The 25,009-nt window shown below is 38.4% G+C and overlaps 2 protein-coding genes and 1 pseudogene across 2 annotated transcripts; 2 read left to right on the forward strand and 1 right to left on the reverse strand.

The window, feature by feature from the left end:
• LOC110056417 (NADP-dependent oxidoreductase domain-containing protein 1-like) lies at positions 1-12,206 on the reverse strand. The gene is made up of 14 exons (XM_020762891.2): positions 12,103-12,206; positions 11,967-12,026; positions 10,603-10,675; positions 9,976-10,081; positions 8,513-8,613; positions 7,569-7,634; positions 6,969-7,014; positions 6,148-6,209; positions 4,551-4,610; positions 3,585-3,654; positions 3,222-3,321; positions 1,861-1,983; positions 1,083-1,208; positions 1-301 (listed from the first exon to the last, which is right to left on the reverse strand). Exons 1-14 carry the CDS (start codon positions 12,174-12,176, stop codon positions 262-264), a joined length of 1,107 nt encoding a protein of 368 aa, XP_020618550.2. The 5' UTR covers positions 12,177-12,206; the 3' UTR covers positions 1-261.
• A 2,587-nt stretch (positions 12,207-14,793) lies between these two features.
• LOC110056418 (arrestin domain-containing protein 3-like) lies at positions 14,794-25,009 on the forward strand. Its single transcript, XM_020762893.2, has 5 exons — positions 14,794-15,463; positions 18,588-18,832; positions 19,901-20,108; positions 20,574-20,734; positions 23,116-25,009. Exons 1-5 carry the CDS (start codon positions 15,217-15,219, stop codon positions 23,524-23,526), a joined length of 1,272 nt encoding a protein of 423 aa, XP_020618552.1. The 5' UTR covers positions 14,794-15,216; the 3' UTR covers positions 23,527-25,009.
• Positions 20,767-22,224, forward strand: LOC149097883 (uncharacterized; annotated as a pseudogene).

The following is a 25,009-nucleotide window of genomic DNA, read 5'->3' on the forward strand; positions in this document are numbered from 1 at the left end:
TTAATTTTCATAACAATTTACTGATAAATATCAAGATCAACTCAATGCTTACACAGTATTTGAATAATAAAACTGTGCAGAGAATCGTTCATGAACATCTCGCTGAGAAAACGAAGCTGACAATATTCTTTTGGTTAACGACATAAACACTCACGTAGATGCAAGAATGTGATATATACAAAAAATTCACAACGGTCATTATTTACAAAATAGAACAAAAATAAAATCCCTAGCGACACTTAATTTTAATCTCTTCGCTGATTAAGACATGCTCGTCGGAACGCCCTTCCAGTACTGAAATCTAAAGAAGATATAAATAAGAAAGAGAAAGGATATTAAAAACAGATTATAAATGAATAACCTAAAAATACACTTTTGATCTCAATTCCTCTCATCTAGTTTCAAGATTCTACTAACCAATGAAATGTGTTCTAATTCAGCATCTGTGGCAATGCGACTCACAGACGTATTCGCGTCTATTTAACAATTAAAACGCTAGTAGATTTATACTAATATAATTTAGATAAAATTTGCCCTAATTCCTCAGATAGGAAAAGATCAAAGGCTAATTTTGCTGAGTCTAGTTTCTGCTAGTCATCACATGTTACTCTTCAATATTCTGTCAGGCCGTCTTAACAGACCACCAGTAACCATTTTCACTCCTAGAAAGAGAGAGGCATCGCGAGAGTGCATGACAGCTCGCTCGGATTGCAATGCACCAACCATTAGGACCCAACCCTCCCATTCCCATGAACATTACAAGAATTTCCAAACACAAGCCCCTCGACAATAAAACAAGCTCAGTACTGGCAATAGACGAGCCAGCCAAACAAGGCCTTAAATAACACAATTAGTTCCTGTATATAGGACTGCTTCAGTGAGAAAGTAAACCAATGTGCTCTGAGGAAGGGTCAAAGTTTGAAATTTTCCTATTTGACACGGTTGATAAACAAAGTAATGAACGCGAGGGCAACTAATAACTCGATCTCCCCTGCTACTGAATGATGGAATTTAGTCAGTGACCATGTAAGAAATATGAGTACTGATTATAAAACAAGTGATTAATAAGTAAATTCTCTTACTTGTCAAACACCGCTCGGTATCTCTTGACAAACAATCGCCTCAGGCTCCCGCTTGGTTCCATCAGACGTTCTCCGATTTTCCACCGACTGGTGGAGAGTTTACTGAGATCGAACCGTGGAAAATATCTACACAACAAAACAAGTAAGATCAGTCGAGAGTTCTAGTTTATTTAAATAAACGAATTGCTGAATTGAGTCTGTTTAATGACGATGAATTCACTGACCCTTGAGATTCTCGATTCAAGTCTGTCACTCTAAGATTCCGCATCAATCCCGAATTTGGAAGTCTAATTAAACCGGAGAGCCAGCAACAACAGACTCAACGGCTCACAACTCCGTTTCCGTGCCAGAATGGAAACCTGGTCAATGTAGTGATCGTATGTCACTTCTGCTCTTCCACGAGTCTCAAACAACAGCTCGTTCATACCCATTCGCATAAGTTACACTTAATGTTACTTGGGAGAATGTGTATTGGTGGCGACTGAGACTCCGTCACAAATTGGTCTTTCTTTTTGACAACGGAAATAATTTTCTGTATGCTCTTCTCTCCGTAAAGATATGAAGCAGACCCGATCGTTTTGTGAAAAAAAAGCAGATTTAATTAGAGTGAATGAATGAATTCCATTTAAGTGTCTGAGTATTTAGCTTAGATAACCATGTGGACACTCATTATGGTACTTGGTACTTGTTCTGTATTGAAGTGTGCATTAGATGGGAAAAAAAGGAGAACTGATTCCCGACAGACAAAGAAAATGCCTTTAGTGCAAGAATGGCTTACTTTTCATCCACGCTGCTGTTACTTATTGCCAATGGGTTCTCATCAGAAACAACTTCATCTAGGGAGATACCATCAAGAGGGTCATCTGTAGGACCCATGCCAAACATGATAGTGTTACAAAGTCTAATCAAAATAAACACAGAAACAAGCTCGATAAGAGTGAGTATACAGAAGACAAAGAAGTTGACATTATTTTTCTGTTGAAGGCGGGCGGCATTTCATTGGGAAACTCAGAAAACCGCGAACACTTGACTCTGACAGGTCAATAGTGTATTGACCAATCACATTAAAGTTCAGGACATGCGAGCAAAGCTCAAAACCAGAGACTTATTACCATTGCTGTTTGTGGTTTAGTTTTTGCACGCCTAAATGGCTTTTCCCTCGCTACACAATCACATTCCATAATCATTTCAGGTGTTCACGGTTTTCTGAGTTTCACAATAATTTAGGACCACATAAAAACCAAGAACATCCAAGTTGAGCGAGTGCTTGGAGATTGGTGCTTTAGGATGTCACTTAGAGCAGAACAAATGAAAAAAAGCGTTCACTTTCAAACAGAAATACGAAAACTTAACCGTCGTAGTCCACTTTCCCCAAAATTCTTAGAAAATGGAAACTTTACATTGTTATCAGTTTGCAGAAGGCCGTTAAAAATGCATAAACATGCATAATTTACGCGCAGAATCCTTGATTTCCTCGCCGTTCTTGTTGCCATTGCCGTCATGATTTGCATAAGGTTTCAACTGCTTCAAGGGTACGACTTTCATACGAAAAGAGAATTTTTCAGCGGCAAGATTTGCGATTCCTGAAGTGACGCGATGATCACATTAGAAACTGGGCTCTTTTCTGCTGACGCACTCGCTGAACTGGGATTTAGAGTGGAAACTTTAAAATCTCAGTTTTAGGGTAATATAGCGTCAGATCAAAAAAGAAAGAAAAAAAGGTCTCGAACGAATATCTCAGTTGCTGCAAGCCCTGTAGGCGATATTGACACTTAAAAGCAGGACTTGAGATAGGAGCCAACAGTAAGGGCGAGTTCGTGGCATGATATTGCTGCTACTTCTGGGCTGTTTGCGTGGCCTCGCAACATTTCTCAAACTACCAATGCTGAGCTCCATGCATGCAAACTGTAGCCGATGCTTCAGTACACAATTTTATACTCAGGCTCCTTTACTGATGTAATAGTAATTCCTTCTCAGAATTGTTTCTGAGAAATGTCATTCCAACTGTCGATAACGAAGCAGATAAAGCGCGGCAAGTCTCCAACTCTACATACATGACGTCATAACTGTATGTTCTCTCGGCTACTAAGAATCGAGACAGTGAAAACAATTAACAATAATCTAGTTTACATGAAGTACCGTATAGTTTCCTCTTTGTCCAACTCCTTATCTGTACACATGTTAAAAAAAGCAAGAACAGCCAACTCGGCCCATTCTTCAGCCGTCTGTACAATGGCAGCTGTCAATCAAGAAGCAACTAAGTCACGCTAGGCAGATGATTATGTTACATACAAACCAGTCATACAGGCTGGTTGATTCTGTTTATTTGAAAGCGCTTTTCCCGGGTGACTTTTCATTTGCGTTACAATATAATCCAGCATGTGTGTGAGGCAATTTCGGTCTTAATTGTGGTTTTAGACCGAAATTGCCTCGCATACACGTTGGAAAATGAGAAAAAGTAACCTGTGAAGAGGGCTACTCCTGCTAAAACAGCACACTTACTATCTTTGTTCAGATTAAGAGGACATGTGACGTCACAACTGCTAGGATCTTCGCGAAGGATCTCGTTAATCTAAGACAAAGAAAGACAACACGCGTTTGTAAAAGACTGCGTTTACTCTTCAAAGAATGAAAATCAACAAGGAGTAGATACCGGAGACGAGCAAACGGAAATGAGTGAAGAGATGTTTTTGACCCCTGAATCGAATAATAACTAAATGATATACCGTAAAGGAAGAGGATTGTACTAAGGCGGTTTAACACGGCATTCACACTTGGTTTAACCAGGTTACGACAGATTTTCATTTCTTTGATTGACCACACAAGCGTGAACATGTATATAATAATAAAAAATAACTTAAGAAAATTTTCTCATTTCTCAAATTGCTTGATGAAACCAAGTGCTGAAAGAGACAAAAAAGTCTCAGTTTTGGACTCGAGTGATTTATCCTCAACTTACTGTTTAATGAACATAAATATTCTTGGTTTCCACTCACGTGATCAACAGCCGTGTTTTCTCACCGAAACAAAGAAAAGATTTACATAAAAATAGAGTTCAATTCCCGGAGGTTAAATTTTGGGCTCCAACATGGCCGTCGTTTCTTTGTATAGGGGCTCCAACATGGCCGCCGTGACGTCAGGTGAAAACCAAGAATAGTTTTTTTTTTTTTTTCCTTTCACTGAGGCACTGCAGCTGCTTTGAAGCGGCGTTTAGTTCACAACCAGCTTGAGAAATTTGTTCAATCGCTGTAAATCTGCGGCAAGCTCTTTCGACCAGGACGCAGCATTACCGCTTCGCTATGCACCGATAGTCTCCGGTGAAAATAGAAGTTCATATCCTTCTAAGTTGAATACCTCTCTTAGATAAACAGTTCCCAAAAGTTTGAAGAGTAAACATATATGCCTAAAGAGATGACTGCATACTATAACAAACAAACAAACAAACAAACAACAAATAAGCTTCCTTACTTCTTTACCGATATTCCAGTTGTTACAAGACTCGTCATCTGGGTCTGGTTTTTTCCAGGACTTCAAAGTAGTTAAAGAAAGATAACATTGCAACTGATAAATACAAGGCAATTTGACCTAAGGCTTGTATCCAGCAAGTAGGTATCTATTATAGAACTGGAATAAAAAACAAATCACTTGATATCTAAAATATTACGAGCATGCTCGAGACTTTTATAGATCTACTTTCACCCTGGACGCTTTAAAAACATTGGGTTTTGTTTTTAATTTGTCTTGAAAATAACAACGACAAAAAAAAAAAAAAAACTCTACGATTTTCGCGTACATTATTGACCGCTCCGACCAACAGAGCTGTCTTGACTCAAATATAAGATTACCTGCAGCAAACACAAGCTCGTATCTTTAAGTCAACAATTAGGTCTTGAGCTCGAAATTTCTTTGGCATGATAGCTAATGAGCGCCTAGCCCTTAAAGGAGAAGGTCACTCCAAAAAAGCTTAGATTTTTGTCTTCGCCTATAGCAAGTAAACATTCAGCTTTTTCACCCACCGAAGTTTCAGCCGCTATAGTGCCTGCTATACTGAAGAAATTCTTCTCGAAAGAAGCGATTCGGAGGCCGCCGTTTTGAATTGTATTTGGCAGCCAGGCCGTGTTTATGTGACGAAATTCCGAAGGTCAGTAAAATGTTTTTTTTTTTTTTCCAAGCGATTATCCACTTCCCTATCTTCACTGCTTTCATTTTCGGAGTTTGGAGCACGTTTGGCCCAAAATAATACGGCTTCAAAGCAGCCATAGCCCAGAGTGGTAGATAAAAGGCTTGTCGGAAGCCATTTGGACAAAATGTCTTGGACGGAATGACGTCACGAAAACGCGGCCTGGCTGCTGAGTACAGTTCAAAATGGCGGCAATGATGTCAAATTTTGGTCTTCTTTGGAGACGAATTTCATAAGGAAAAACCTGCACTTAAGAGGCTTAAACTTCGGCGAGTGACTAAAGTTAGTGCGAGGTTTTTAATCAGCGTTAACAAAAAAAATACGTTTTCCGGAGTGACCTTCTCCTTTAACAAAAAAACTCTACTGAACATGAATAATCTACATCAGCGCACAATTCAGTATGGAGTATGGGTCTTAATTGAAAAAGCCACCCTTGTTAAATAGTTCACTTTTGTAATGCGCGGGTGATCATATATTCATGCAACCTGAGCAATATAAATGTAAATTATTATTATTATTATTATTATTATTATTATTATTATTATTATTATTATTATTATTATTATTATTATTATTATTATTAATTCAATTTCATATAATTCACTCTGAAAGAGATATTTTCAGTAAACGATTTTCCTCTATGAGTTTTTCCCTTGGTACCTCAAGAGCTCTTTTCTACCCTTACGCGCTGACATCACTTAATTCACTTCTTTCCAAACATGTAAACTAGTATCAGTTCGGTAAAACTAATCTGCCTGATCACGACTTTACATTTTGATGCTTGAATCAGGGTAGATGGTGATCACATAGGCGCTGGTTTTGACTGAATGCTGTGGATTGTTTTTACAGCCTGCACAGAATTAGTACGAAACGCTCAAAGGATACAAACTCCGGCTTGATGATCTGATCATACCCCAGCAGCTGACAAATCCTCAAGAGTGGTGTCCCTGTGTGAGAACGTTGCCAACTTGTGATGTAAATTTGCCTTTTTACCTTGGTTTGTTTGTTTTGTTTTTTCCATTTCAGACCATGTGATATTCTCTAGAGTATTATTCTCTCATCCATCTAAAAATAGTTCATTTATACACACTCGGCTATTTGAAAATTTGAACGCAAGAATTATCAAGAGTATCATCGGCACATGGTCTGAAATGGAGCAACAAAATGACCAAGCTCAAAACGTCTATTGCGTTGGATTAAGGAAGATAGCAAACTGAAATTGCGAACCTAACAGAAATTGCGAACCTAACACGTCGACAGAATTACAAAAAAGTCTGTCGGACTTTAAAATCCAAACCTTCTGCACACAACTGCAGATTATCCATCACAACACCCATCTTTAACAGTGCACTTGTAGATAGTATTTCTTACCAAAATTAGACTATCGTCATAGGTTTACATCAATGGAAATATGTGTTTTGGGTTCTCACTTTCAAGAGTCATGATCTTAGCGCGCCTTTAAGCCAATGAAGTTCCGAGAACGTTAAATAAAAAAAAATGGTTGATGGGCTGTTTTTATAAATAACGAAAAGAAAGAAAACGACAGGAAGCGTGGGAAGAGAAGCAGCACAATGTACTCAGTCGGTATACTATACACTTGCTACAAAACACGTCGGCATATTCCCTCTGAAAAGTGATGATTCGAGGAAAATGCATGCTGGCATAATTCATTTAATTAAAAGTCTTAGATTGAATTTGTTACCTACCTCCAACTAAAACGTAAACAGGGCATTTCAAGTGTCCTTTGATTTCCTGTTAGAGAGTGAGCGAAAAGTGATGTACTCAAACTGGAATGCGAGAAAACCGATCGTGTTCAACTAGTTCACGATCCTTATTCTGACTCAGTGCTCTTCTTAAACTTGGAAGGGGGGGGGGGGGGGGTGCAGTTTTTTTTAATTTCAAGATTCACAAATGACAAAGCGCGCTTAACCGTGGGAGACCACTTACACTGATGGATGAATTACGGTATGACAGTTTCAAGAATCTTTAATCTGGTCACGTCTCTCGTCTTATTCCTTGCAATCAAAATGACCAGTCTGTCCACTCATCTAGAAATGTACATGTACGGCATCTTTTTAGGGGAGGAGTCTGTTTTGCAGTGTGAGCAAAACCAAGCATGATCATGCCTTGTCTTACGTTTTTTTCAGCATTTTTTTCCCGCGCTAGGAGGAGGTAACATGTACAGTTACGCACATTTTTCGTCTGTCGCTATTGTCGAACTTGACATATACAGTGTACGTATTTACCTTAACTTTGGTTTACCACGCCTAGGGCCATGTTTGATAAATGAGGTATAATAACTTTACCTTAGCCACTGTTTGCAGCTGTGATGGTAGACAGCAAATGAACAGTAAATGAACCGAGGAACACACCTGAGAGATAAAACATAGCGCACAAAACAGGGTTCCACGAGACATTCGATAGAATAACATTGTTGAGTTGTAGTGTATATTGTACATCTCAGGAAGACCACACACAAACATTTAACACAGGCACACCAATTCAGTGCACAGTGGTTTATAGCTTGAAACGTGGAAAGTCAAAAGTCAGTTCTGACTTGCATTTCTTTACTAGTGCTCTTGGCAGGGCTCCAAGCTAACTCTTTAACACACTTGCAAAGTTTGGTAGTGAGATTTTTTCCACTAGCAAGTTGGAGAGACCACTACATGTAGCAAATTCTTTCCAAATGTTTGGGAGACATGGATGATTCTAACTCGCGGTGGATATTTTTCTCACTCACAAATTATCAAAATCACTCGCATTTTCCGAGTTTGGGAGCGTTAATTTCGAACCCTGCATGGTTGGCTTTTCTTGGGTTCAAGCTAGATCAAACAAGACCAGCCAACAGTCATGGGACTCCCTTGAACTTTACTGTGCAAAAACTTCACATTTAAAACAAACAAACAACAAAACTTTGCAGTTGCATTTGAACCTTTTGTTCTTCTACATTCCAGTACTTGGTACCTCAGACAAAAGCAGTGGAACCTGTGAGATACGAAGGGGAGGGGGGGTAGGGGGTGACGAATGTGCGTTTTATGCACGAATCGTTGTTATAAATGATAGCAGAGATTACATGAATTATGCTTTCCCTGGGACCTAATGCAATTTCCACGATATACATGTAGACGCATCCATATGGGGGCAGACAGTAAGAAAGAGGTTAGACTTTACTCTATGAAGCATTAAGTTTGTGTCCTTAGTAATAAGGTCTTTGCAGAAGTCAAATGAAAAATCCTTTATTCACACAAACCTTTGCATTGTCAAATCCACAATGAACTCCTTTTATTTGCAAGGCAGACAATGTTTCTGGCCTCCTTGTTGAGAGAAATAACTCTTCAGGGTGAACATCAGCTGATAGAAAAGGAGATTGAACAGGAGTTATATTTAAATGTACTTGCACAGTTATGTCATACTGTTACAGCATTGCCCAGAAATCAATTGTTTTAGAGTCTTGACAGGCACTGGCAGACAACTGAACACTATCCAGTGGATAGTGTGGTTTGTTTTGCCAAAACTTATCTACTGGATAGAAATGTATCTGATGGACAGCATCATCAGTTTGAAAAACCGGACCATAATGATGTAGATTTATAATTTTTAGTGTACATGTAACTCTGGAACACATTTACATGTACCAACAAACAGAATCAGACACATTTAAAATCAAAATTTGCTGTCATGAAAATCCTTGCAGATAACAGCCATGCCCTTGGTATGAGCAGCAGTCAAAACTGAATTCTCCTACCAAAACGACATGGCTGAATTGTCTTTTACTTTGCAACTTCAAAAAATAAAGATAACGCTTTTAAGTTGTTTTGGTCTCGTTAAATACAAATTCAGGGTATAATAATTCATTTGAAATAAAATACTTGGTAGCCAGGCTGTGTTTATGTGACATCATTCCGTCCAACTCGAAATTGGTGGGAAAGAAAAAAAAAACCTGCAACTAACTTTGCATCCTTCACAAGGTCAGCATAATGTATTTTTCCAATGGATTATCCACTTCACTATCTTCACTGCTATCATTTTCAAAGTTTGGAGCACGTTTGGGTTGAAATAATACAGCTCAAGAGCAGCCATAACCTAGAGTGGAAGTTAAAAGGTTTCTTGGAAGCCATCAGACAAAATCCCTTGGACGGAATGAGCTCACAAAAACGTGGCCTGGCTGCTTAGTACTGTTCAAAGTGGCAGCAACAGCAACAATTTTGGGCTTCTTTGGAGTCAAATTTCATAAAGAAAACCTGCACTTTAGAGACCGAAAGTTCAGTCAGTGGCTAAACGTAGCACAAGATTTCTATTAGTGTTTGTAAAGTAATCTTTCAGTCTAGTATGACTTCCTTTTATCTATTCTGTAGCAGGACTCTAAAACTACAACATTCAAACTGGTGGTCCCATAAAACACACACCAAAACAAGGCACACATTATTATTGAAGGTGGGAACCAAAACACATACATTACAGTGTTGACAAAAAAAAAGTATGCTTCCTGGAGTGACCTTCTCATAAGATAGATTGAAAACACCACTTTCAGAGCATAATTAATAATTGATAATATTAACTAAATAAAATTAATAAATTGATTATTAATAGCAAACTAGTCATTAGAAATACATTAATTATTAATACTGAACTAATTACATGTAAATTAATTAATAATCAATAACTCATTAGACTTTTGTCTCAGTCATATATTTACAAAATAATGTAACTCACAGAATTTTAGTAGAGTGCTTGCAAGCTGCTTTCCCAGACGGCCACAACCTATGATTCCCACCAACAATGGATCTCTCTTGGGGGCCTCTTGTAAAAGTTTAGACGACTGAAAGAAAATGTTTAACTTATATAATAATTTAATTGATGTAGTAAAAGAACTATCTTACAGAGCGACTTAAGGTACACTCAGAGCTAGTTACAAAGTTTTTTTGCATTAGTCTACTACAAATGTTTGAAAATAACTCTCTAGGAACCGCAACATAAATGAGCAATTTTTTGATCAACAATCAAATACTTCTCAGTTTTCTCTGCTTGGAAATAAGAGTAATGAAATGAAAGCAATGCATCAAAAGTATCATTTTAAGGCCTTCAACGAGTTTAATCTCTACTATCTTGGATTCAAAAACTTACCATATGGATTGTGGGCCCATGTTATTTGTTTTGCTTTGTTTTCAAAACTTCAACACAATCAAAGATCGTGATTAACTTTGACCCCCTTAGAGTTCCTGCAGAGGCCCAAATTATCATGCAGGAGGGCTTTCTGAACCCTCAACAAAAAATTCTGGTAAGAACACTGCTACATAGCTTTGCATTTCAAAAGTAAATATTACAGCACATCGCAATTACCCTTTTCTTCACTGGAAACTTTATCTCCACAATTTTTTGTCTAGCATCATTTAGTACAGCCACCAGAAAAGCCCTGCAATGAACAAGTTAAAAAGAATATCATGATTTTAACAGACCTTTAATTTTTAGAAGACCCTCCCAAAACCCACCATCACCACCACCTCCCCTTAAAATATCATCATCATTATTATTATTATTATTATAAAAATTATTGTTATTATTATTATATTAATATTTAACAAATAAAGAAGCCTAAGCCGTGTATTACACTGTGATAAAACACGAAGGGTATTTGAAAACACAAGGGAAATGTAGAAAACACAAGCCGCAGGTGAGTGTTTTCTACATTTCTTGAGAGTTCTCAAATGTCCAGAGTGTTTTATCACAGTGTAATACACGGCTTAGGCTTAGTCATTTGCGTTATGATATAGAGGTGATGTGGCGAAAAACAATAAAACACACTTTTTCTATGTTTTATACTCTGATAAAACATGGGTTTTTGACCAATCAGAGTGCATGCAGAGTCCTATCTATATTATAATAATATATAAGATTATTTGATCATATAAAATCAATCCATCTATTCATCTGTCATTCTGTCTGTCCAGATGTCAAGTTTTAGACATCTGGACAGACAGACCGACAGGTGGATGGATTGATTGATTGAACGATTGAGTTTATATGACTAAAGAATCTAGCCAAGTTTATGCTATGTTGGTTTCACACTAACATGACATTCACATTCAATGCCTGCAAATGACAAATTTGTCTTCTTTAATTTACAGTTAGTAGATTTGAAGTTTTGGCAGGCAATTACTCAGCCTGTTCAGACAAACTATTAAACTGGTATATCACTGAGGGCCTCCCAGAGGTTTGGGGGGAGAAGGGACCATGATCATTTATTTCAAGGCAACAAGGGATATTTTTTGGGATTAATTTGAGGGAACAAGGAATGTACCTCTGCTATTAAAGGGGGCTTTGACAGAAAATGTAGGGAGCAATGGAATTTATTGTTAGGGAACAAGGGAGAAAAGAGAAATTTTTAAGAGATCAAGGACACATGCCTAACCTCCCCTGCCCCCTTCTCTCTTCTTCCTCCCTCCACAGCATATCTTCAGTCTATTAACTTGACAACCAACTGACCTACAATCATGGACAAAAGTCTTGAGACAAATTTGCGCTTTTGGCGCTTTTGCACACACGCCAGGCGCGAATACAACTTCACCTTTGCGACATAATCGCTCCCTACTCTCGTTAAAATTATTCGTTATCCAAAGTTCCGCATTAACAGTAACATGGTACGTGTGAAAAGACTTTCCCGAAATATGGTTGAGGTTCCTTAAAATTTACGAAAATTTACTTACGCTTGTGCACAAGCGGAGACCGTCAGAGCATGACTTCTTCCGCGTAAATACAGCATTTGTCTGCGATAAAACAGCCAAGAAAATTCAAACAAGGTCTCTACGAAATCATTTAGTGATAAAATGGACAAAAGTATACTTTTCCTCGCGAGTTAAGGCCGCTTCAAATTGCAGCGACAGAAGGTTCGCAGTCACATCCTCCACAGCCGCCATGTTTGTTTACTAGCAACACCGCTGTCAATCATACAATTACGAGCCCAGAGTTCGCCTTGAAAGCGGTCAAACGAAAAAGTTCATGGGCGCGTACGGCCAGTCCCCGGTTATCAAGACAACTTTGAAACTTCACAGAAAGAGTGGTGGTAAACGCTTTTCCGTGCCGATAAACTAAAGTGGATGAAAATTATTAAAAATTTTAAGTGTATGCGGTGTCCCAAGATTAGGGACTTTAAGCAAATCGTTACGGCTGGCGCTGATACGGCTGCCGGAAGTAAATTTTCCCCAGAATGAGACCCTGCGCGTGTACGTCGGTTGCATCCAGCCGTAGCGTGAAATCAGACTACGTGAGTCAGGATCTTTTGCCGTAGTGGCTACTACGTCGGGTTTATTTCGCTTCTCTGGCCCTTTTCAAAGGACATATCGGCATTTTAAGAATTCCATTGCATACTATATCCTTTAAAGTCAATTTAAGTCAAAGATTGTGTCATGGTTGCCTCTCACACGCTTGTAAATCCGTATCCCGAATTTACGATAAGTTGTGGCAAAGGTGTTGCAATGGCGAAGTGAGTCAAATGAAATATTCGTGTTGAACACGAGGTTGTTTTTTCTTCGGTTAAGTTTGCTTTTAGGGTTTAGTCAAGACGTTTTGTATCCGGATAACTATACGATGCTATTTTGCTTCTTTGAGCATTGATATTTGTGTTCTTCACTCGATATTCTTTGCGATATTTGTCTCTGAAATTATATATTTCATCCATCAAGTTGTTATGGTACAAAGTGTATGGCATTCGCTTTCGCTCAGAGATAATCTGCAGGTTCCTCCTAGGAAGGCGAATAACGGCCGTCGCCCTTTGAGCGAAGCCATTTGCCTGTAAGAAACTAAATAAAAGATATTTTAAACTCCTTAGCCGATGTTTGTTTCATCTTTGCATTTCGCTTTGCTGGCTAAACTTAAAATTTGGCAAACCACCAAGACGTACTCTCCCCAGACCTTTTCAGTCACCGCAGCCGTAGTAGCACCAGCCGTAGTGATTTGCTTAAACTCAGTACTTGTCTTTTTCTTACCTTTCGGATTGAGACGTTTATAAGTAGCAATTTTGTCGAGAATTAGCTAGAACCAGTAGAACTGATCGAGGAGTTTTCAGGCTATGATCGCGGAACAGCAGAGCTAGAGCTCTGGGCTCGAGATTGCAAACCAACCGTAACTATAAACCGATGAGGTCGGGAGGTGTTAGGGGATGAGAGGTAATCACAAGGGCTGTCAAGGTGTTGGAATGGCGAAGTGAGTCAAGTGAAAGTGACTTCTTGGATCATCTCATGGTCCTCCACAATGTCAATAGTAAACTGTAGCTTTTTGAAGCTTACACTGTGATTCCAGCCAGGTGTGCCAAACACTGATACATGATCACGAAAACGTATAACATATGTAAGGCCATGCCATTAAATAGGTTAATAAAAAGCAGATAAAAAATGAATAGTATTGGAAAATATACTTAGTTTGAGTTAGTTACACATGAGATAAGTAAACTTTGAAATTTGTATAAGCTGGCTTATTTAAGCGGACCTTTTCCGGCAGTGGGGAGGAGGGGTTCTCCGACCCCCCCCCCCCTCCCCCCCTCCCGTCCCGAACCACTCCAGCCTACGGACTGCGAATGCACACAGTTCTGATAGTATTAACTGAGGAAAAATATGTTTTAGTCATATTAAATCCAAGTCGAGGTCTCAGTGGACCCCAGGGTTTGGATAGCCGGCTGCGACCGTGCTGATACATCTTTCTTGAGTTTTTGAGATCAGCTTATTTTAACTTAATACATATATACCGCCTTACCCAAGGTTCAAAAAACTCGGTGGGGAATAATTGCAGAAATATAAAGGTCACCTAACTTCGGCTCTTAAAAGCAGTCTTGGTGATACTAACAGTCCCGATTTTCCGCTCTGAAAAAGCCTTCCCAATGATTGCCAACTTAGTGCGCCGAACGTGTGAATAACGTTATAAATTACTTGCTAGGTGGCAACAATATAAATGGTCTAAAACCTTCTCAAAAGATGTGTCTTGCAAAACCATATATTTTTTTGAAATCAATCTAGTAGATATCTCTGGAGCTTCTATGTAAAATTCAACGTTCTGCAAGTGATTCGGCCATCCAGCTTTGTTGTTTCAGCAGTGCAGGGATTCAAGTTAGAGAGGCTGTTGTCAGAATTTTGAGAGGATTTTAAGCCTCCGTGTCTGTTGTCAAGCAAAGCTGAAGCACAATTCTCTTTATAGAATTAGAAATATTATTCTGGCGGATATTATTCTGACGAAAACAGATGATACGCTCGCCGACGACTCCAAATAATGGGCATAACGTTTTATAGAGGCCAGAACTTAATGTTTATAGTTGATGGTGTAGGTGTGACTGAAAAGCTACTGTTAAATCTAAGAAGCAAAATGTATAGAAACTGTAGCTTGTCGCGTCGGTGTGACTCCAAATTTAATCTGAATAAGGGAAAAAGATTGGAAGACAGAAAAAGCTAGCACGCTGTGAGGCTAAATACCATACCCAAGGGCATGTTATCATAACAACACATATTTTTGTCACGGTAACTGCGCAGAGAGGCGATAACTACGCCTTTTGTTAAACAAATCAAAAGCAAAGTTGAGTGACAAACACAGATCACGACCACCAAGCAGGCTTAAAATATAGGTCAGCTGCAGCATATATTAGGCTTGTACTGGACTGTGCTCGCGCCCGCTGTTTGAAAAGAACGTGCGAACGATTGTGGCCACAGACTGGTAACCGAAGAGCGCTCGCCTGTTTACTGAAGCCAAAACAAAACGGAAAAGGTGACTTAATTTGCATTCTCGACCTTGGGTATAGAGCAATTCATAAACAACGCTTCAGCTATTCCGAATCAGTTTTTCCGGAAACCTTTGCGAGAAGAGTTGTATTAAATACGGGTAAAGTGTCTGATATTCAGATTTTTTACAAGCTCTCTTCGTCGAACTGTTCATGGAAGTCGCCTTCTACAACTACACAGCAATACACGTGTAACAATGGCATCAAATGCTATCGAAACATTTGAAGTTAAACTTGACGAGACGAATCGCGTATTTTTTCCTGGTGACACTGTAAGTGGGCGAGTAAATTTGAAACTTAACGACGATTTAAAGATCAAGGAAATGCGACTCGAATGTCTCGGTGAAGCGTACGTGAATTGGCCAGAATACTCAGGCAGCTACACTCGATACCATTACAACAAAGAGCGATATTTCAGCACTATGGCTGTCATTTTTGGCGAAGGTAAGTCACTTAAATTAGTCTGCAGTATATGCTGTCTACAAACATTGCGGCAGATGTTTTATTAGCTGCTTTGAAACTTTTATTTTCTGCCAAAGAATTTATTATCATCCAGTAATCTGGTGCAATAGTAATTTGAACGGTTTTCAATGTTATGCAAATTTATAATGTTATATAGCACGAGAATTCGAAAAGCGAAAATGCAAAAGCAGGTAGTGATCTGTGGGATGCAATTATGATTCTGTTTTTTGGGGGGTTTTTTTACGTTAACAGCATTAATATTTTATAACTACAGAAGTTGACTAACTCCTAACTCTGATTATATTGAGTTTAATTTTCAGTGGAATTTTAATCATCATCGAGCCCCAAAATAGGGCTTTAAATATTTCGCCGATATTATACATTTATATTCAGTCAAATAAATCTAAGGAATCTTCAAAGAAGCAAAATTTTTGCCATATGCATATTTTACGTTACCACCCATTATCAGCTATTCGAGGTAAAATGTCTGCAATTCGACGGTGGTAGTCGTTTGTGGAAACCTAGAAATCCGTTTTAAGCGACCGTGCGAGGCTTCTGTTTGATCTGTCAGGCAAACTGTACTGAAATAGTCATTTTCTCTAATTAAAATGTTAATGATATTAGTTGTAAACAGTAGTGAGTTTCGATTTGTGGAATTTAAAATTAAATATCGTGGAGGATCCGATCCTTCCATGTACCGTGCTCGTCGTAAACGGCCTTTACTTTAAGGTGGTGTCGTACGAGCGGATTTGTGACGCGGATTTTCAATCCATGTTGTAAGAGATATCCTTAAACACAACTTTGTTGCCGAAACGGTAGGCAAAAATTTGCATCACGACACCAATGTTTTTTTGTAAGTTCGCGCAATAATGTGGCAGGTTTTTGAATCGCTTTAAAAAAACCTGCAACATGTTACCGCAACGGGATGTTGCGTTAAATGTCGCGCTGTGCGCCATTTGACACGATATCGATTTTTAACGCAACATTGTTGCATTAAAAATCGGCGTTCAAAATCGGCTCGTGTAATACCACCTTGAATTAAAAGAAAAAGCGTGGTATCTATCTATAATGTTTACATGGCGAAAATAAACTGAAGTCTGGTCGTATGGTTGACAGATAGTGTTGTTCACAGTAAGTATTAATTGTTGACATTGTTTTGACCACGGGATTGATCTCTCGTTTATTGTATATAGTCGACAACAGTTTGCGCGTGGCATGCGTCATGTTAGACCAGTTGAATTTTACCACTATCCCTTGGAAACTCTTCAATTCTCTGAAGCTTTCTTTCATTTTGGAGGAAATCTACACGTATTTATCTAGTTTTGCCATCGACTTAGTCGACGTAAAGTGCATGAAATATTCATAGCCTAATTCAATATTTCATCTTAGTGCTGGCGATCATTCAAGCACATTCGCCACATGTGTGGGTATATTCATGTGATCTGATCTGACTTCTGTGTTTTCTGGAAGATTTGCAGTTGATATGGGGAACATACTAATCCTTAGCTTATTTCACTCACAAGCTTATTTGCAGTTTCCAGAGGTCAAAACTGAAGGGTTTACAAACGTGATTATGTAAATTTAGGCGATGTATTTATTCCATATTGATTTTAAATTTGACAGACTCAAGTGGCTATTTAAATTCCTGTATCAAGTATATTCAACTATGTCTCATATTCAAGTCGTTTCAGTTGGACAGGGTGTGTTCTTCGAGCGCAAACCTCATCGCAGAAAGGCTGCTAGTGAACAGCTCTTAATACCAACAGCTGTATCTCAGTATGATGCAATGTACGGCGGCCTTCCTTGCATAAGTCAGATTACTGAAACAAAGAAAACATGTTTTATGTCTTTAACCCCACCGGCCGGCTATAAGCTCTTATCAATTTTATGAGTCCATATCGAGTGGTATGTTTTTGGTTGGTTATCATAATCAAAAAACGGCAGTCAGTTCTGGTACGTCAGAAGAGCAACAACTGTCTCTAAAGATTTCTTAGCACTTGATAACCTATCTTATCGCTTGTACTTGCGAGTGGAATTTGAACTCGAACCGGCCACGCACAATTACTCGCTAAGTTTTAGTCAGACACTGAATAACATCGGTGGCATTTAAGAACATTCGCCACCAAATCTTCTCACGTTCGCATTTTTTAAAACTTTTGCTGTATTTAGATAACGATCAACTCATGTCAGATTAAAAGCTAATATTGGTATATCATAAATGCCCAGCCATTGATAAACTAATAATGGTAATCTGAATATAATATGGTATTATAGGTTATCATAGCAACAGTATAACCGGTTAAAACACCTTAATTTTAACTTTAAGTGCGTGTGACTTTTAAAACGGGCTTAGTGACCCCCATTTTTTTGTTATAGAATTGTTTTAAGCATGATATGATGCAACTTTTTGCAAAGTTTAAACAAGAAAAATCTTCCAAGGGGTCTCAGAGCCACCTTTAATTTTCGAACATTCACCTATGTCGATACCAGTATTTTAGTGGTACATTTATCCGTCAAAGTAAGCTGTGTGCTGGAAACTGTTGCCAGTCTCCTTAAGAGAGTAAACAGCAGGCGAAGTAGACACAACCGGCAACAAGCCCTTCAGATATGTTTTCGTTGTCGAGTTATCGCGCGCGCTCATAATTGCATGGCGTGGCCTGACATTGGCTGCGAACCTCCTTAAAAAATACTTCCTTGCACTATTTCAACTTCTACAAATTTACTACAAAATTTCGTGGACGGCTTTCTTGGGTAAAAGTACGTGTATTGCAAAGCTACCATCATCTTGGGTGTGACAAACACAGCCGAACGGAAAGATCAAACAAATCTAATAGGCTTTTCCGGTTATACTTAACTGTTGTTTTGTGGCATCGGAATATTCTCTGATTAGGAAGTGGAATTTAAAAGCATCTTTTTTGCTGTTATTTTAAACTCTGCAGACACTACTGCATGATGTAAAGCGCACTTGATCATTTTATAGAAAGCTGCGCTATATCAACCTTTAAAATTATTAATAATATTATTACTAAATTAAAAAAGAAAATATTAACTTTATTTAAGTGTCAAACGTATGTACTGAGGTATTCCACTTTCTATTGTTCACCAGGAAAAGAAAAGAAAAATGGCATGAACTCGGTTGCTTGGATCTCTGAAGGAAGTTATCGTTTCTCATTCAAGTTCATCATACCCGACAAATATCTTCCCACTTCCTTTGAAGGTCGCCATGGTAACATTCGATACTGGGCTCGCGCTGTGATTGAAAGAAGACTGGGTAAGAGTGACATAAAGACTAAGCCAGCGCAGTTTCTGATTGGTGATTACGTGGCACTGGAGGACTTTGATCATGTTTCGGTAAGTAAAATATGTTCTCTGTTGTATTATTGAAATAGTTCCTAGTTCTTCGTCAATTATATGTCTTGGCTTGCATCATTGTAACTAGGCAACACACGCTTTATTACCCAAATAGCAAAATTCTTGGTTACAAAAAAAGATAATTAAAACAGAAAATTAGGTAAAGTCACCCAGAATAACTTAAAAGCTAATCGAGCTGAGTGAAATTATATAGTATTTATATAAAGAAGTTGGTTGGCAGTAAAGTTTAAAGGGGAGAGCATTAAGGATACAAAATAAGGGGAAAAAACAATAAATAAGTAGGCGAAATAAATCAGTAAATCACTAAACACCTAGGAATAAAGTGATTTAGTAATAAGTCACTAGTAAGTACCAGATGAAAACTCATGAATATAGCTTTTCAGAGACTTGCACCTGTTGCTTTTGCCTAGAAACGACATCACACTAAAATCACCAGTCGCATGCGGGTAGTATTAAGGAAAATAACCGAAAATCACCAATAACATCGAAACTTTTAGCGAGAACTACGAAGGAGAGTCATTTTGAAAGTGAATGCGCACGTGGCAATTCGTGAGATAACCTTCCTTCAGCTTCAAGGCGACAAGTCCCTAAATAATTCACTCTAAATGCCCCAGCTGACATTTCGCAACTTAGTGGTTTCAATTGATTTTAAAAGTCGCAACATTTTTTGGAAAGTTGTCTGTTCCCACGTAACAGATTACCTCATTTTTTTTTTTTTTTTTTTTTTTTTTTTTTTTTGGCCTACCCTCTCATTGACTATACAGTAGCTCTCGACCAATGGGAGCGGGAGAACACTCTCATTCATTGTCAAAATTGGAATAAATCATGCAAAATAATGTAACAGACTCGGCATGAAAGAATATAACGCGCCCGAGATCTCTGTCAAAAAGTAACCAGCAGCTTTTGCTGTAAATAAGACCTGAAAATTCTCTAGGCTCCCATGAGATTAGAACCAAGGACCCTTTCAACGCCAGCCGAGGGCCCTTGTTCTACCTCTAAAATACTAGTAAATGTGTGATTTATCTCATCATCTTGGCTTTACCTTAGGACGTTGTAATTGAAGAAGACTCGCACACAACAGGATGGCCATGCTTTAGATCCGGGACTTTGGCACTTAGGGCTGAGCTCGACCGAGGTGGCTTCCAACAAGGCGATGACATTAATTTGTCTGTATTGGTTACAAACGAGACATCACGTGATGTAGCATATACTGAAGTGTCTCTTGTTCAGCGAACTCTGTTTGTTGGTATTGAAGGTAAAACTGACTGCTCTTTAAATAACATAATTTCAGTTTAAAAATGCGATAACCCGACTAAATGAGCAGCAGACCTGTAGGTTTAAAAAAATTGGACGACTTATCCCTAGCATACATGTAGTAGTCTACTTTGTGCAAAATCCGTGAAAGAAATAAAGAACATGAAAAGGTTGGCTATCGGGAAATCCAGTCACTCCCTAACTCGATCGGTGGCACTGATGTTTAAAACTGTAAGTATATGGTTCGGGTTTGCGCTCAGTTCACCAGTGTTCACCCACTCATCCTTTTTTCCAGCTAGTCCAAAATAACAAGAAATAACAATAAAGTACTGGAAGCTATTCCGCATTCTTTAACCAGGACAGCAACAACCCCGCAACCTCTTTTCTGAAAGTGAAACTAAATGTTACATGTTATTGTTAAGTACTATTGATTTTAAAATCCCTCTCATTTCTCATTTCTTGTTAGGTGGCAAGACCTTCAGTGACCAGACGATATGTTATGTTAGAAAAGAAGGCGTTCCAAGCGGATGGGAGCAAGAATTTCCCAAAATATCACTGGCTATTCCGCCCAAAACCTTCCCTACTCTTATTTCTTGCAAGTGTATAGCGGTTCTTTATTTCATTCTGGTAAGTAAACCATCTTTAAAATATTGAAGTTGGAAAAAGAATTCGGATTTGGAATACAGATTCCAAAATGTCAAGAAGGGTTATATATCATGTTCATTAGGGTCTCGAGGGGGCTAAAATACTGATCAGGACCTGAATTCCTATTCTCGCCATCTCGCCGAGTTGTAGTTAACACTCTGCTACTTCAAGCTCAGACCTTGCTGTCTGAAGAAGATGACAGAGCAAAGAAAATTTAGCATGCTAAGCAAGCTTTGAAAGCCAGCAATAGGTCATATTCGTATTCTCGGTATTGGACTAGAACTAGCTTGCAAAGGAGGCTAATGCGGGGGAATACCGTTAAGATTAAATTTCGATAAACATTTCAAAATAAAAATGAGCGATAGAAATTTTACACAACGTTTCGATGTCGTCATGACATCATTATCAAGGCTTTCAGAGTACTTGAGGTTCGTAAACATCAGCTTCAGGCGATCACATTTAGTCACGAAAGACTCCCATGTGGATGACAGGTGAAAAGCACGGTTTAACATGGTTTTAATGAGCGATTTCTTGTACCTTTTGTCCACATGGCTTTGGTGATGAAGTAGTAGACCGGTATTTGTTGGCTTCCGGTAAACACTGGTTTCCAGTTTGTGACCTTTCTTAAGTATTTCCATACCAATAAATGGTAGCTTGTTGTCAGAAGCACGTCATCCACGTGGGAGTCCTTCGTGACTGAATGTGATCGCCTGAAGCTGATGTTTTATACGAACCTCAAGTACCCTGAAAGCCTAATTAACTCCATCATTTCTCACTTTGTCACTTCAATGATGACCAAAGATCCTCTCGTGCCACCTCAACTACCCGTCAACGAAGATACTGTTCACCGAGTGGTATTGCCATTTAAAGATCAAACGTCGGCCGATGCAGTGAAAAAACAACTATCTGACCTGAGCAAGAAAATCGATCACATTCTTCAACCAGTATATATTCAAGAGTCGCAAAATCTGTGAAGATCTCAAGATGCGTGAACCAAAACCATCTCTAATTAATCAACAATGCGTAGTGTACAATTACCAATGTGATCTGTGCGATGCAGAGTATTTCGGGTATACCAGCCGGCATTTGCACCAACGTATTGATGAGCACAGGTTCTCCGCAATCGGAAAGCATTTAAAGAACGATCACAGCCTTTATAACATCGACGACCTTGCCAATAATTTTTCCATCCTAAAGAAATGCAACGGAAAACTGGATTGTTTGATTTACGAAATGCTGTTTATTAGAAAGAAGAAACCTAGCCTGAACACGTAATCGGATTCCATTCACGCGAAACTATTTATTTAAACAAATATGTTAATGAACAATCACACCTGCCACCGCATATATAACACTGTTGAACCGTTATTTTCTTGTCACTTGATAATGATGTCATGACGACATCGAAACGTTGTGTAAAATATCTATCGCTCATTTTTATTTTGAAATGAATACCGCTAAAAAGAGAAAAATGTCATTTGCATTTGAAAAGATTCCCTGCATTAGCCTCAGTTGCAAGCTGGTTCCAGTCCAATACCGGGAATACGAATATGGTCTATTATCCCGAATAGATGCTAACAACACCGAACACTAGACCTTGTACGAGAGATTCCGAAGAATCTCTTAACGAGAAGAGAATGTATGCTTCAGTGCCATACATCAAGGGCACTTCGGAACGCCTATAAAAATATTCTTTGTATCACACGAGTTTAGACTTGTCCACAAGTTTCTCAAAGGCGTGGAACAGTCCATCACATCCATTGAGAACAATTTGGCGAAATTTATCGTTTATTGTAAACAAGACTTAAGGGGACATCATTCGAGGGATTTGTCAGCCATTCTTGAACATTGCCAGCTCACGGGACGTTTAGTGGATGCCAACAAAGCAAAAGTTCTTTCCACAGAAAGGCGAGAGAGCAACACGTTCAAACGTCGCGTAAGGGAGGCGACTGAGATCTAGTTACGAAAGCCTTCTTAATTGAATAGAGATAATGCCTTCGAATTAGTTAACACCTATGACACTATCTAAGCCCTCGAAACCCCAGTGAACATGACATAAACCTTCTATCAAAACCATTCACATTTTCATTGTGGCTAATGAAGTTTGGTCCAAGAGAACGATATATTCTAGCAGGACCAATCTTAAGAGGTTTTTAATGCGGACAATAGCAACTGGCTAAAATTTCAACATTTAGAATGATGAATTGTGGGAATGGGGAATGTCATGATGAATTAATGGACTGGGCCTGCGTCAAGGATGAAGTAAACACTATCAGTAGATGAATGAGGTTGCTTTCAATAGTCCGTTATATAGCTTACTCGTTTAGTTGACTGTAACTTCAATCTCGTCATTTCATTCTCAGGTCAGAGCAAAGCTGAAAGGAAAGTTCACAAAGGACGGTTACCTTGAAATTCCAGTTGTCATTGCTTGCTCCGCTGACGAATCAGAAGTTCCCGCTCAGAAAGAAGCACAAGTTAAGCCTGCGTCCCGGCGTCCAAAACGGAGAAAAGGGACATTTTTCTGCGTCACAGGAAAGACCTCCTTAATGGGGGACCTTAATGATTTAAACTTACAATTTTGGGATCAAAACGAAGGAGATAATTTTATTGTCAACCCCATGTCCCGACGTGTTAAGAACCTCGAAGGTAATTTTACAGATATTCTTAATCAGTATGATTTGACGAATTCTTATCGCGAAATTGCAACTAGAAAAGAATCTGATACAACGCATTTTTTAAATAATGGTGGATTTAAGCTCATAAGTATAGTCTGACTGGACGACAAAATAATAATCGATTTTAATGTGGGACATCAATCAGATTTCAAAATTATTGCACTAGAGTTTCATCGACCGAACTTTGTACTACACATGAAATTGGAAGTCGAAGACGAAAGACTTTGACAAATAGTTTTCCGTCCTTTAAGGCTGGTTCTCATTAGCGCATTTAAGCATAAGCATAAGCATAAGCCGACATAGACAGTTCCAGTAATTTGTTGATAATTAGCGCCTTTTTGGGGGGAAAATTCGTTGCAAAAGGTGCCGCGTCTGTGTATGTCGGTGTATGCTTATGCGCTAGTGAATACCACCAGCCTTAAGAAGTGCCACACTGAGTTCGATTGTTTAGAACCTGAAATGTTACTAATAGATCAAGTTCGATATATCAATATTCTAAATAACATGGTTCCGAGACTTTCGTGACAAAATTGTAAACTTTTTAAGTTTCGTTTGTCTCTCAATTCCCAAAAGAGATTTGAATACAAAGAAAATAACACCAAATATAGACGTTGTCCTGAAAGCCTTGGAGCCATGTTAAAATATTGATATATCGATCGTAACCTATTAGAGACTTGTCACCATCTCTCAATGTCCAACCAGACTCAATCAGAGCAAAACCTATTTACGTGTCATTGCGTGTTAAATAATTACTTAATATGTTTATCTTTTTCTGACAGTTTATTTTTTATCTTTTTGAACTTGAAATTGGTGTGATGACGACTCTGAAACGTCGTTAGTTTTATCATAAATTGTCACTTGCTTGTGCATTACAAAACCTTTGCTTATAAAGCAAAGATATCTCAAATAAGTGTTATAAGCTCTGCTTATAGGTTTAATAGAAATAATCCAAATTTTCAAGAATTCCGCAATGATTTGTCATTTCGTTAATGGCAAGTTAAAAATAGTTACTTGAAGTCTAGTATCTAGATTATTCATTTATACTGTACGTACATGTTTACTTAAGCTTGCCTTATATAATAGCTACACGTGAAAATAATCACCCTAGGTTAACTATATCACAAAGACTACGAGGAAACAAGCAGACTTTATTAAGCTCAGATGCTACCTCATCTCTCCCAACACCCAAGTCAGCAGCGTAATAGCTGTTGAAAACTCTACACAAAGAAAAAAAAATCAAGATAAAAATTCAAATGCAACGTACCTTCTGGGGCTGTTGTCGCTGATCCACACACCCGAGTATAAATACAACGTCGAGGACAACGTGGAATTGAAAAAAAATAATTGAATTTAATTATATTACGGTGCTCGCACATTTGCTTGTTTTGCTGTCGAATTTCTAAAATGAGCCCAATTTAGTTGATAGACATATTTTTACCCAACATGGAGGATATGTGAACCATATCGTTATTTAAGTATAGGTTTATAGTAATAATTAACAATCAGTCGCCTCAGGCTAATTGTACATTGACGAATATTTACTGAGACGTAGATTCAAATAAATGAAAATTTCATTCAGCAA

The sequence above is a fragment of the Orbicella faveolata genome, unplaced genomic scaffold (genome assembly GCF_042242905.1).
Source record: "Orbicella faveolata isolate gen_17 unplaced genomic scaffold, um_ofav_v1 contig_46, whole genome shotgun sequence".
In the NCBI taxonomy this organism is placed as follows: domain Eukaryota; kingdom Metazoa; phylum Cnidaria; class Anthozoa; order Scleractinia; family Merulinidae; genus Orbicella; species Orbicella faveolata.

Coding starts and splice junctions, on each gene's coding strand:
- LOC110056417 (XM_020762891.2), bottom strand. CDS start 12,176: ATGGCGGCTGTGGAGGATGTGACTGCGAACCTTCTGTCGCTGCAATTT. Junction 12,027..12,102: donor GCCTTAACTCGCGAGGAAAA/GTATACTTTTGT, acceptor GTTTTATCGCAG/ACAAATGCTGTATTTACGCG. Junction 7,015..7,568: donor AGCTGCAAACAGTGGCTAAG/GTAAAGTTATTA, acceptor ACTCTCTAACAG/GAAATCAAAGGACACTTGAA.
- LOC110056418 (XM_020762893.2), top strand. CDS start 15,217: ATGGCATCAAATGCTATCGAAACATTTGAAGTTAAACTTGACGAGACG. Junction 15,464..18,587: donor GGCTGTCATTTTTGGCGAAG/GTAAGTCACTTA, acceptor ATTGTTCACCAG/GAAAAGAAAAGAAAAATGGC. Junction 20,735..23,115: donor CGGTTCTTTATTTCATTCTG/GTAAGTAAACCA, acceptor TTTCATTCTCAG/GTCAGAGCAAAGCTGAAAGG.